We start from the raw sequence: 15,184 nt of genomic DNA on the forward strand, positions 1-15,184 counted from the left end.
GCCCATGAGGTAGGCACCGGGACTACCTATTGCTCCACTGTGAAAAGGAAACTGAGACCCAGAGAGATGAGCTAACTGGCCCATGGTCCTGCAGTGTAGGAGTGGCAGAGCCAGAGTTCGGATTCAGGCTATATCATGGAACTCCAAAGCCAGGTACTTCCTTGCTCTGCCCTGTATTATCTCAAGAAATTATTTATAAAAGAAATCTTAATAATCATAATTCTGCTGTATAGAAGTATTATATAAACATAATGTAAACAACCCAAAATAACTGCTTTAAATATTCAAACAGTACAGAATGCATATACCATCTATCTATTCAATGCTTTCCTACACTATAAAAATTATATCATTTTATTCCCATTCATTAAACTAATTTGTAATAGTTCTTTGAAGCTTTCAAAATTAAATGACCATCACATATAAGGTCAAAGGATGATGTATGAATAATCTAATACCTATAACATTATTCAGAAATATTTCATAAGAAACAGGAAGTATTCAGGAATACATCAAACACAACAAAACATAACAAAAAACCCACATGGAGAAGATCTGTCACTTTCTAGGACAGAACCATGACCTTCCTTCTGTACCTCAGTTTCTACAGCTATTAAGTTCAGGGGTAGTATTAAATAATCTAAGATCTCTCTCCAAAAAACAAAACAAAACCATATATTCTGTAAAAAAGCATCATAAACCTCAAAGCAGATACTAATTGATAATGACTGCACAGAAATATAGCCTGTAATTGTTAGTTTTGTTTGCTTCTGAAGACAAGTATTAAAAAACAAAATACAATTAACCCATCTACTTTTATGTGAAAATACTTACTCTCACTACAAGTTTACCACTATAATTACAATAGCTATTATGTCAGTTATTTAATAATTTAAAAATCATTAAGATGCCAGCTTCTGGAATTAACAGTTATTCTTGCCAAACCAATTTATTCTTACAGGAGTTTATGCACTGAATAGAATACAAGTAATATTTTACACAGTTCAAAACTTCAACAACTGACAAAATCTACATAAAGAATGAATGCTCAGAATCTCGACCTTGTTACTGTTTAAATTACTTAAAAATATTCATTTAGCAACTTAAATCTAAATTTGTAAAAAATACTTTAATAAGTAAGAAAGCTTTCTCTAATCTGCTAGGCTTACTGTAACTTACATATCCTGGTATTTCTAAAGACTTTTATATCATGAGAGCTTAGTACTGATCAAAGCACCAATGACAGCTTAAAAACAAAATGGTCAAGCATGATTGTTTCTTAAGAAAACAATTTTAGTATCTACCTGTGTCAGTTACAACAAGTGCAGACCTGCCTGTTTTCATTTTTTTTAACTTTTCCCTTCCTGGAAAGACACCACTACTTTGTCTTTGTAGGGCACTGACAAACTCAGTCAATTCACACTTCCACATTGATATGTGATGCAGTCTTGAGCGGGAATAGAAGTCTGAAATAAAACCGCAATCTGAGGGTTTGGATGGCACTGAAGGTGCTGCCTTGCTAAGAGTAGGTATTGAAGAAGTGCTTTTTGTGCTTGAAGGCCCCTGAACAGCAGAGTGGTGAGCACCATTTACTTTAGTGTTACTGTGCAAAGATGATAAGGAGAAAGAATTAGTTCTGTGTGGATTCCGCACGGCATCTGTGTTTCTAGTGCTTTGTTGCGACAGGTGCACAACGCAGTCTCTGAAGTCAGTGCTGCTCTTCTCAGCCTGCTCCTCCCCCTGAGCGAAGTCTGGGGAAAGCCTGCTGGCAATACTGTGGCCCATGGGCACCAAGCAATCCTGCGTCTTTAAGGCACCATTAGAGCTAGGAGTGTGTCCATTAAAAATGGCAACGTTGTCTCTGTGATGCGGAATTCCATTTTGTTTCCTTCCTGGAAAGATCTGCTCCAGCTCCATAAAATTAAAATCATTATTTGCATCTTCTTCATTCCAACTGTTCATTCCATTGACTTTGACTTCATTTTCTGTCTCAATCTTCTTAATTATGTGATTTCTATAGCAGGAAAGAAGATTTAATTTCAATTAATGCAAGTTTCAGGCTAAAACCATTTTCAATGTAAATGGTCTTAAAGATATGCACTTCAATATTTCTCTGAAAAATTAAGCCATAAATTTTATATTCTTTCTCTTCCAACAAAAGATAATTATCAGCTAAACCAAAGGAGCAAGGTAACTAGGAAAATTCTAGAACATATACAGTCTTTTAGGGCTTTTTTCTCCCCAAACTTCAAACACTCCCAAAGAAGAAATACAATGGAATCTCAGATTGAAGAAAAATAAAAACTATTTTCAATTACTTTTCCCACTAAAAATTAAATGGAACTTGTAATCTCTAAATATCCCATTTGAGGCACAGTGTCTGGCATTTACTAGAAAGTCAATAAATTATGGGACTCAATATAAAAAACTCCCATAAAAATGGATAAGAAACTTAATTTGAATGATTATTCCTAGTTTTAGTTTTATGTAAGGCACTGTTCAACACATTAAATCCAATACTACTACAATCCTAGGGCCAGTTAGTTTCGTTCAGAAGATCAACACACTATATGTACTAATCCAGTAATGGGGACAATTGTTGCATGAGTAGATAAAAAGTTAAGAACCAGGTTAATGTGTATGGATAATTCAGGGAAAAATATACCTAGAACAATGAGGACACTAGCTTATTAACAGAGGAAATGGCATTTCTTTCCTAAGAAAAGCATATTCAGATGCCAGGGTGGTCCAAGGCAATCTGGACCAACTTTCCTGATGACAAATTTATAAATGCAGGACCTATGACAAATGTTCTGCTAAATTCATACTATGACTCCACTAGATATCTGCTTGGTTATGCCCTATAATAAGACAAAGTCCATTTTCACTCACAAAAACCAAGTAACAAATACAAAAACCTGAAATACAGAACAGTAATTCATTCCACTTAGAAACACCCACACCATTAATCCAATAACAGTTCAAGCTCCAGAGAAGGTTGCCTAATACATGGCACTGAGGAACTGGTGAGGTTACCACAATATCACTAAAGTTCCTCATCCCACTACCAACATGATACATTATTAACAATTATTATTGGATTTTCCTGAAAGTAATTATTTCCATATGTGTAATTTGCTATGGAATGTTGCATTCTCAAAAAACCAAACTAAATGTGCCAGGTATACTTCTGTTTTGTGGTATATACATAATGAAAATATTAACATTTCTAGGTGGTTTTTGAAAAAATCCAAATTCATAGCAAGTTGACATATGTAAATATTTTTGTATCAGTAAAAATCTAGTTGGTGACTCAATGTTTTCTTTTTTTCTTTCTGCATATTGGACTGCTTACTGTACAGCAAAGCACTTAATACACAGAGAAGTTACACATGAGTCAGATACAAAACATTACCACCCATTTCTGGGTTGGCTCTGTCTGGCTGACCATCTCATGGAATATGACAGCCAGCTATGATTAGGTCCAATCCTTACAAATGATCATGCCAGTGAAAGGGAAAAAGATGACCAACAGGAAACAATTAAAAGAGGAAGGAAAGAAGAAAAAAAAAAAGAGGAAGGAATGAAAACCTAATCTGTTACATGTCTGGCCCTTGAAATAAAGAGAAAGCAAGGAAATAAGAAGTCACATAAAAGAATTTCAAGGGAATTTATAAAATGTACTGAATATAACAAAAAATAAAGATCACAGAGAGCAACAAAAGTGAAGTAAATCAGAGAAGCCTGAAGTCTAGTTTTCTGTGTCACAAATAGTAAAGATTCTTTCCATGTATACTAACAACATATGCAACAGAACTGCATATATTGGCAATAAACACATTGTTAATACACATTTTTTCTGTACTGCAGTTTTTCAACCTAGACAAATAGATGCTCATGAAATAGCTGTAGTGGAAATATGTCACTGGTAATATATATTAACTAGGCAAAAGTATACATGTATTAAAAAGTATAATCTAACAGGGTAAGAGCTTGCTAAAACTGGCACAAAGAATTTTAAGAAAACATGTATTTTCTATTTTTATTAGTGTGGGTAAGAAAAAGAAATGAAGTCGTGCATTCAGAAAGACTTTGATATTATTTGTTGTGCAACTTGATGGTACTAAAAAAAAAAAATCAAAAGTGTCAGGTAATGTGAAAAACACGGGAATATGCTTGTAAGCGAACACAAGCTAAAAAACAAATGACAATAGCAAAAACTACAGAAGGCAGTGACATCGGATCCCCCCAGGTTAATTAGATGCCTGACCTTTAAAAAAAATATATCCAACTCCCAAAGCGAGCAATTTAATAAGGAGTAGGCTAACAATAATGAACCACCTGATATACACGTTAGGGCAACACACCAATTAATCATGAAACCACTTTACCCAAGATTATTGCAATTAGAGCTTAATCAGTGTATTTTTGAAAACCTGCCACATGGACTCAAGTCTAGAGCTACCTCTAACCATAACATTGAGTCACCAACTAAATTTTTACTGATACAAAAATACTTACATATGTCAACTTGCTGTGAATTTGGAATTTTTCAAAAACCACCTAGAAATGTTAACATTTTCATTATGTATATACCACAAAACAGAAGTAGGTTTTTTGAGAATGCAACATTCCATAGCAAATTACATATATGGAAATAATTACTTTCACGAAAATCCATGGAAAATTTTACTTATAATAATTTAAGATCCATTAGTTTAACATGGGCCTCTAAAATGACTGGAAAAAGCTTTCTTATTTACATTTTATTTATGAAACTTTCACAATAAAAATAATTTTTAGGTAAAACACCCACACACATATTTTAACATGTTTGACAGAGATTAATGGCCAAGTTTTGTGTTTGCTTCTATTATCAGCAAAGCAGGGTCTGAAACCACTGCCAAAACCCAGCTTTGCAGCATTCCTGGATGTAGACAAACTTACACCCTGTTGTTGAGCTGTTTGACTACACTGCTTGGACCTGGTCCAGGTTCCTCAGCTTTGCACGTAGGAGTAAAGTTGAGACCTTTCTGCATGCTGGACTGCTTGCTGTACAGCTGATAGGGAATGCAGGAGAGCAGTCTTCCAGCTTTGATACTGAAACATAAAAAGTAACACTAAGTGTTCAGTACTTGGGGAAAATAAGCTTCATGAAAAACCAACCTCTGAATGATGGGAGTTTTTCACCAATAATGAGCCACCTATTTTCCTCATTTATTTTTTCTCCCTCTGGTTTAATGGCTCTAATGCAACATAATCTTCCTTAAACACTTGAGAATAAGACATTCTATCCACGAAAGGACACACATCTGAACTTTAAAAAGTTAGTAGCCAACAACTTTATATGAGGGGAAAAGAAATAACAATAGGGTAGAATGACAAAACTGCATGCAGAGTTTACATATTTTAATCATCATGACTTTGATACTTAACACAATTCCCCCTCAAACAATTCACAAAGAATCATCAAGACTTTCTCAAATCTCATTTCACACATGAAGTATCACACTAGAGTAACTAAAATGGATGAGGATTCCTAGTTTCCACACTATGATCTCAGGAAGGGAAATAAACAGCTATGAAAATATGTATACAACCTCTTGCCCTTTCTCCTACAGGGTACAGAATGTTTTTTTATTTACAATTACTAAGAGTAAACTATTCATTCTTAAGCACCTGATGACCAAGACTGTTTTTTGATACAATATTATCTAAAAGTCACTGGGGATGAGATGTGTCTCTTGGCTAGTTAGCCAAGTAAAAATAATTTTAGAAAAACTCTCTAAAAATAATTTTAGAGAGAAAAACATGACACCAAATTTAAAAAAATATTTTTAAAAGGCCAAATCTATACCTGAAACTAGAGTCATAAACATTTTCAATGAAGACTAAATTGAGGCAAGATACAAAACCACAGAGAAATGAAAACAATCGTGACATGAAATCACAATTAACTTTATTTAAGTGGTTGAATAAGCACTCTAATATGAATATTAAACATACTTAGAAACATCGTTTTAGCCCATATGAAGTATAAGCTCTTCATAGTATCCTAAGTACCTAACAAATGTGCTAACTCTTTTAGTTTAGGAGCTTAAAAAGAAAAAGCAGATCTGACTGGGAACCAACCAGTCACAGCCACAGGAGACCCTGATGAGCTGGCATGACCTGCAACAATCATCATCTCTCACTGCCAGTAGATCCATGTGGGAACCTACCCATAGGAGGCAGGGTCCCCTGCTACAAAAAACTCAACACAAAAGGAAGAACAACAAAAACAAAATCAGCCTTTAATAACTTAGGACAGTGTTTTCAAACTGTGCTCCATGGCATTGTCAGGCTTGAGGAGGCAGTGCGGTGAATCACAGCACCTTCTCACGAACTATTCTAACCTTCAAATGCCAACATTAAATTGTCTGAAGAAGATTATGACAAAAATTTGACAATCCTTAATTTACAATATACTGTATAAAAGTGTAAAATTTGCAGCCAAAGGTTTCAGTAAAATAATCTACCTACAATGCACACAGGCTTCTCCATTAAAGGACCCCCCTGCCTCTTAGAATTAGTAGCTCTATAATCATGCCTGCATTAACTAAGGTTTAATGGCATGTACACAGATATCAGAGAAATCTAATCAACGCAAAGTTATCACCCCATACACTTAGAAGTGGGAGCTTCTTTTTAAACTGCTCAAACTAAAAATGGGAAAACAAAGAAAAGATGTCATGTACCATCCATTAAATAATTAAAATAATGTTTAAAATTTTAATGTTAAAAATTTCATATAAACACTACTAAGAAGAGATGAACAAGACTGGAATAAGAGTATGAAAGAAAACAGTACTGTGATTGGCCAAAAGGATTCCATGTTAGGACATATAGACACCGGGCATTTATGTTATATATTAAGACATATGCCCAGGCTGATCCATTTCCACATGGGCATATTCATTTATAATAAGCTTAATTAAATGGCAAAGAGCAGACTTAAACAGGAGTCAGAAAAATCTGGACTCTGAATCCTGCTATTCTTGGGTGAATTAGCCTTATTAACTCTGCCTTTTCATATATAAAATGAAGCAAACAGGCCAAATAATCAGTTATTTAAATATAAATCATTAAGCCCAACTTCAAACTGAAATAAAATCCGTTCAAGTGAACTTTAAAACTTTTAACTGCCAAAAATTGCTTGATTGTATTCTTTCTCTAATTGTATTCAGGGAAAGAAGAAAGAACAGATATTTAAAAAAAAAAAAAGCTGTAATGAACTTTTTTCTAAGCAAATCAAGTTCTACCCCGCACCTTTTTCAGCCCACTTTCCTAGTATCTGTGGATCTCTCCCATTCTCTCCAAAGTAAGACTAATATCCTCAGATCCAATTCTAGCCTTAGCATGATGATAGGACTATCTGTACATAACACCACACAGCTCAACTCTGGAATGTACTAACTTAAGCTGAAAGCCATGTTCAATGATCCTATGTAATGAAGGGACAGGTCATGCGGAAACAGCAAAAAGAATCAGTAAGATGTTCCATGGCTAGGCCATCAACTTAATCCCCCAAGGTTTAAAAAACCGTTACTCTATAAGATACATTTGGTTTCCTGGAAGCCAAATTCACTTTTTAAAACTCTACTTCGGATATTTTGGATTTTATTTTCCAATACCTGATAATGTTTATAGAATAAAAATAACAAAGGAACTTCTTATATATCATGCCTCTAACAAACGGTCAGGCATTGTGCTAGACAGTTTGCACAAATTATTTCTAGTTATCACCTAATCATAGCATCTCAGTATTAAGCCTTTTTACAAATGAGGATCTTAATATTTTCACCTTTAATTTTCATAAATCTAGCAAACACTCAGACATATTATGTATCACTTCAAAATATAAATCACTTAAGTTATGGCTCATCACCAAGGTTCATATTGACATATGATGACATATTTAAATTTAGGGAATTAGTATGAATGGCCACTGATTTACAGTATCAATTCCAAACCAACAATAGAAGAATAGAAGAACCATAATGTAACAACTAAAAAACAGATTATTAATAATACTGCAAACTGCTCTTCCTCTCTGTCCCCTCTCCCAGTATACCAGGTCCACAATACCCTGACCTTTTTTCCCCTTAGCATTTATTAACTTTTAACATATAATTTACTCATATGCTAAGAATATTTTTTTATTATGTTTTCTTCAATGGAACATAAGCTCCAAGAGGTAGGGAATGGTTGTTTGTTTCACTGATATTTCCCAAGTACACAGCCCATCAGAGAGGTGTGATGTACAAACATTAACTGAATGAACACTATACTTAGCCCAACCCTTTCCATCACTGCTTCCTGCTGCTTACCCAAGTCATCTCCCCTAATTTCCGGCAGCTGAGGCTGTAAGCACTAGGTTACCTAAATCATCAATGTGAGGTGAAAGAGTAACAACAGTGTTATTTAAGACGTTTTTATTCACCCTGAAGAGGAAATGTGAGGTAAGTGTTTATAATATAAAAAGTATTCCAATTTTTAAAACTTATTAATTAAAAATTAAACTTACCTTTCCACAATCCATTCTGGCCGAATTACTTTTTCCCCCTTTAATTCTTTAATTTTGGCATTTGGAAGATTTGTGGCAATAATGTGTGTTGTTTTGGATCTGGAATAATATACATGGTATTGCCCTCCATGCAACATCATTAGCTTTCTCAATTCCTCAGCAGAAGGATCTGTAAAATTCATATTAAAATATGTTAAGACTTTAATATTTAAGTAAAACCCTACCTGAATAACACCTCCAAAAGCCTAACTTAAAGAATGTATCACTGATCCACTTCCTCCTGGGCTGTGTTGCCAATGAACAAAATTGGGAGGTAGGTTACAAAGTGATAAGGCTATCCTGCTTTAGCACACCCTCTTTCCTGCTGGAGACAGTCCACCAATAAAGCACCTACTGCTAAGAGATGCCCAGACCAGATAGGGACCTCACATAATGAATCAAATACTACTAACAGAGCAGACATTTTAAAACTTCTGACCACATTTAACTACATGACCTTGATACTGATATCTTATGTTTTAAAAACTTAACACCCATAAAATCATTTATAGTTCAGTTTACAGAGACCCCAATTAATCCTACACCTCCTTCAGAATAATACAATAGTAGACAGGTAAAGTGCTCAAACTTACTATGAGCAGACTCACTGTAGGGCTATTAACAGACTTCACTCCTATGAAGCTTAATAATTTTTATTTTTATATAAGAAAAGGTAAAATTACTCAGTTTCTTAATATGAACTTGCACTAAAGCCAAAAATAAAGTTCACCAATATATAAAAAAATGCAAAAATAGACATCATTTTTTTCAATTTTGTTTCAATTTTTTTCTTGCCTCCTACCCATCCCTCAAATTTTTTCTTAACTATAGAAAAATACCTTAAAACAAGAACCAGTGTGGTTTATGCTCTCCCATAAAAAGTCTGACTCACTGAAGTTCTGTTATGACCAGTATTACTGGCATCACATTAGTTATTTTCAATAGCTTGTTTCTTCCATCCATTATACTAATGAAAGCTCTAAATTATACCTTCCCCAAAACAGCTGTACCCCAGGGTGGGGGGAGGGGACATCACAAGAGTCTTATAAATCTACTGTTATCCAAGCAACAGATTTTTCTTAAGCCCAAGCAATACAGGTCCCAGTATTTAAGTAATCACTTTTATTACAATAACTGTATAATTAGGACAGTTTTAGTCTTCAGAAGAAAAAAAACAAAGCACATTTAGATACACCAGGTTTGGTCAATTCTTGGTAAATTCTTATAGTATAGAATTCATTTGATGTTATTGATTGCACATACTAGCACTGCTTAATAGAAATATAATGTCAACCACAAATGCAAGTCACACATATAATTTAAAATTTCCTAGGAAGCTCACTAAACATGGTAAAAGGTAAAATTAATATTTTTAACCTCACAGATCCAAAACATTATCACTTCAGTATCTTCAACATATAATCAACATAAAAAAGTAGGATATTTCACATGGTTTGTTTTATACTAAGTCTCCAGCATTTACTTACTTTCTTTTTGCTACAATTAAAAAATGTGGCTGGCATAATAGTATAAAGTATCAAATTAAAGGCTATAAATACAATATAATACGAACAGGCACTAAATCCAATAAAAAGGAAATGCAAAAAAGTATTTACAAGTTAATCTACAATTTTCCTAAACCAATTCTAATTGTATTCAATGACTTAAATAGAAAACAGGCTGAGAGAACACATTACCTTTGTCTACACATATGTGTAAAAGCACTGTCCCTTCTACTACTTGCTCTCTGAAATCAAATTACTGCAGAAATTTGGAACTGGAAAAACTGGACAATTTACTGGCCTACAGGATGAAATTAAGGAGGCTCCCTGAAGTTCAGTTTTGCAAACTCTTGCATATTCTTCAGTGTGAAGTGAACTATGAAAACCAATCTAGTTAAAAGGTAAGATCACATGAACTCTGCTATCAGACCAACCTGGGTTTAACAAGGACTTAACTCCTTTAAAAAAGTTCCTCCTCTTTACAAGTAAGTCTGGCACATAGAAGTACTCAACATAAAAATCATTATTACAATAAAGTATGATAGCAGAACTCCTTTAAAGTAATGTATGAGTTGAGGATCCTACTCTAGACCTACAAAAAATGGCAGAAGACAACACATATACTGACACATGGTAGTCCTAACTTTTCAAACAAACACAGAATTGCCAACAATGCACTAAGGACAACAGCCAGGAACCACTCCACCAGCCCAACAGCCTGGCAATGCACAGTGGCTGGTGGCCACCCTCATTTTCATAGCTTTTTGATATTTTTAAAATATTATTTCTCTCTGGCTCTATTTCTTCAATAATAGAACATACTCCCAATTACCAGCTCAAAAGAATATAAACAACAGCTCTGAAGATTTGCACAGTGAATTCATTTTTCTTGTTTAACACGCTCCTTAAATTCAGCAGATGTGGACTAATTAGGGAAAAATGTTTGGGGGACCGTATCCAGCCCCATGAAATCTCTAGGACACTAAGCTTGGTGGAACTCCAGTCCTGCAATCTACCAGACCAGGGAATTTTCTTCGTATTACTGATAACAATTTGAAATTACCCTATCTGTTTACTTGATGACTGTCAGATTTCCCCCTTGAGCATGCTGCACCTTGAGGGCAGGAACCTTGTCTGTTTCATTCACTTCCAGATGTCTGGGACAAAGGAGGTGTTCAGTACACATTTACTGAATTAACTGGCATCTCCCATGCATCAAAGCCTACTGCCCAGAGTTTTCACCACTCTAGCAAAAGTGGAATGTAAGTAGTATTACCACTTCAGTTCTCAAAATATTCATTCAGTAACTCAACAAATTAAGTCATATAGCACATGGTCCAGACCGAGACCCAGTGGGTACAAATCCTAGCTCAATCCCTTGCTAAGTTGTTATAAAGTTACTTAACTTTGCAGGGCCTTTTCTCATATTTAAACCGGGAATTATAGTGCCTCAGAGAGCTGCTGTGGGATTAAGAGCTAAAAATTCTAAATTGCTAAGAAAAGTGCCATGCACATAGTAAGAAATGTGTGTCACCTATTACCAGCATCTTTATTATTCTTACCATTTCTTATCCCAAAAGCAAAAAGGAAGAAATTCCATGGCTGAGGCTATTCTCCATACCTATAAATCATTACATTTGTTCAATTTATAATCCCACCTATAAATTCTTCTTTTGTTGCCCACCCTCTAGTACCTTTTCGTTCAAGAAAGTCCTTGATGTACTAGCAAGGATAAGAAAACAAAACAAAAAATCAAACAAAAAAATATTCAGATAAATTTTACCCCCCGAATCTCTGCAACTAATGTTACCCTCCAGAGAATGTCAGAACTAAAAAAGCTTTTGGAAATCTAATAACCACTTCATTTTCCGTATTAGTACAAACAAGCTTAATCAAGTCAAACCAACTAGACCAATTCAAACAGTAGATAAAATTATTCCTCAACCCTCATTATACATCTTCACTGAACATATTATTTTTAAATACATTAGGATATAAAAAAGTTAATCACCAATAAAAATCATCACCATAGGTTACCAATGACATCTTGGTGAAGATCCTATAAGAGTATCTCTGAGGTTCAGCAGCTCCCAAAAATGACTTTACCAGAAGAAGAAGAAGAAAAAAAAGTATTGGTTCTAACGAAACTTTTTTTTTTTTTAAGATTCTATTTACTTATTTGACAGAGAGATCACAAGTAGTCAGAGAGGCAGGCAGAGTAGGGGAGGAGTCGGGGGGTAAGAAGCAGGGCCCCCGCTGAGCAGAGAGCAGGATTTGGGACTCCATTCCCAGGACCCTGGGATCATGACCGGAGCCAAAGGCAGAGGTCTCAACCCACTGAGCCACCCAGGCACCCCACGAAACATTTTTTTAAAGGCATATATGCCAACTGAATGATTTCCCTGAAGATATACTAAATTTTTCAACAAGCAAATTATTCATCAATGCACTTAAGGTTTCTTATAAATAGCATCAACTTTAGGCAGATTAATTTGTAGAAAAACAAGGAACCACAGAGACAAAGGTAAATTTCTGAAGTCAGACACAGCTGGTGGGATAGCCACAATTCAGGACCAGGTTTCCGTCTCCACTTACTCATAAGCTGATCAACCTTAACATGCTGCTATCATGAATAGAAAGGCCTGGTTTCCAGCTGCAGTGTGACACTGAAAAGCTGTAACATCCCAGACAACTGACTCATCCCACTTAGCCTCAGTTTCCTCTTTACAAAATAAGAAGCTAATTCTATGTACTAAAACCATTATCTCCAGCAAACAAAACTTGAAGACTAATTCACAAGTTTGTGAGAGAAAACAAAGCAAGTCACTCAATTTTATGGATAAAGAAACTAAAGCAGAAAAATGTAAACAAATAAAAAAAAATACATATGTATGTTAGCAAGACATTGGAAAAAGTCACTAACTCACAGATATTGATTATCTAATAAACCACAATGTCTTGTACATATAACAGGTATAAAATTAAGCAAGTTTAAGGTCAAGCACTTAAAAGTAAATATTGTCTCACTGTGGCCAACATAAAATACACGGTGTAAGAAAAACACAGTGAACTGGAGATCAAAAGTCCTGAGCTCAGTCTGGCTTTGCCAAAATTAACAAGTTTCTACTACCTTTATGGCTTAATGTGTCAGAGGTCAAATGCGATGACTGGAGCAAATGACTTCTAAGGTTCCTTTCAGACCTAAACTACTATGAATCTACTTCGATTCCTGACAAATTTTCTATCACTGCCTCATACTCGATTACCAGTAGCTTCCAACACATTAAATGCCATCACAGAAAGAAAAAAAGAAAAAGTCAATATTATAAAACCAACTCTACAATCCATCAAAAAGTCAGTAATAGTGCCTTGATGACCTGGTTAAAATAAACTATCTTTTATGTTTATTTTACCAGATTCCCTGCTCAATTGAGTTTATCCTTTGTAACCAAAGTTCTATACCTGATCCTAATATATGCAAACAATATTTATGAAGAGAAGGCAAAGATTTAAGGGGTCTTCACTTCTATTAATCCCTTAACAAGCAATACTGTCAATGTCTTCATTTACATATATGTAGGTATTATTTATTTATGTGTATGTATGTGTGTAGACTCATACATCCCAAAACGCCTACATCAACTCCCAAATTGTCCATTTAAATACAGGCACAATAAATAAATACATAAATAAAATTAAATTTATAAATAAATAAATAAATACAGTCACAGAAGATCAAGACATTTGGAAAAAAGTGTAACTAGTCTACTCTTTTCATTTGCGGCTTCCCTACTGAGGCAATGCAGTGGCGGTTTGAAACACGACACAGGATCAATACGCTCAGAGAATTTCCTCTATGACAAAGCAATCTGACAGATATTTTTACAAACAATAATTCTAAATATCTGATATAGAAATCTGATTAGATGCCAGATTCCCTAAGCCATTATATTTAACAAAACATGATTTTTACGAGATACATAGTACTTGACATAACCTGTTAAAAAGTTAAGTGCTCTCAATACATGCTTACTGAACAAAATAACAAGGGTAAATTTTTATACTTGACAATAAAACTTAAAAATACCATTTTTTTTTCTTTCTCATGGTCAATATATGTCAATTTTATTTAAAAATATCCACCTCGGACACCTAAGTGGCTCAGTGGTTAAGCATCTGCCTTCTGCTCGGGTCATGATCTTAGGGTCCTGGGATCAAGCCCTGCACAGGGCTCCTTGCTCCGGAGGTAGCAAGGTAGCTCCCTCTCCCTGTGTGCTGTTCTCCCTACTTCTGCTCTCTCGTTCTGTGTCAAATCAATAAATAAAATTAAAACAAACAAACCAAACAAAAACAAATAAAAACATCCACTGCTTTGCAGAGCAAAATAAAACTGTCATTAGTTGCTTTATACCCATAAGCAGGTAAAAACCTGAGGAAAGGAAATTGAGATGAATTTAGGGCCTATTCCAGTGAAGTCCTTGACATACCTTATCTCACTTACTCCTTACCACCAGTGATTCCAGCACTGGAATTAGTCTTGGCATCACAAGTCCTGTGTGAGATTATTATTATTATTTTTTAAAGATTTTATTTATTTGACAGACAGAGATCACAAGTAGACAGGCAGGCAGAGAGAGAGGAGGAAGCAGGCTCCTTCCAGAGCAGAGAGCCCGATGTGGGGCTCGATCCCAGCACCCTGAGATCATGACCTGAGCCGAAGGCAGAGGCTTTAACCCACTGAGCCACCAAGGCACCCCCTGTGTGAGATTATTAACTTCAAAACTATTCTTACTGGAAAACATGCATTTTTTTTGGATTATCTGCATAACTATTTCTTAACTAAAGCACTGCCACACGGTTTCAATACCCAGGTTTTGTTATGAAGGTGCTAGTGCTAGTCTCACGGACTGTTTTAAATGTCATGTACAAATGTAGTATATACATAGAATGATATATTATTCAGCCTTAAAAAAACAAGTTCCAATACATGCTATAACCTGAATCTTGAGGCATTTATTATGCTAAATAAACTAGTGACAAAAACAAAAAACAAAAAAAAATGCTGTACGATCCTACT

At 34.9% G+C, this 15,184-nt stretch overlaps 1 protein-coding gene across 29 annotated transcripts in view; it reads right to left on the bottom strand.

Annotated features, from left to right (window-relative positions):
* Positions 1-15,184, bottom strand: part of REV1 (REV1 DNA directed polymerase) — a 94,189-nt gene that overhangs the window by 37,096 nt on the left and 41,909 nt on the right. For all 29 annotated transcript variants that reach the window (XR_014316006.1, XR_014316007.1, XR_014316008.1 and 26 more), the window contains 3 exons: positions 8,567-8,735; positions 4,948-5,100; positions 1,305-2,014 (listed from right to left, as the gene is read on the bottom strand). Coding sequence is in view for 15 of the 29 variants with exons in the window: in XM_082746997.1 (XP_082603123.1) it covers positions 1,305-2,014; positions 4,948-5,100; positions 8,567-8,735 (1,032 nt within the window). In the remaining 14 variants the exon portion in view is untranslated. The remainder of the gene's footprint in view (positions 1-1,304; positions 2,015-4,947; positions 5,101-8,566; positions 8,736-15,184) is intronic.

This window comes from Mustela nivalis, assembly GCF_964662115.1.
Source record: "Mustela nivalis genome assembly, chromosome: 8".
Taxonomy (NCBI): Eukaryota; Metazoa; Chordata; class Mammalia; order Carnivora; family Mustelidae; genus Mustela; species Mustela nivalis.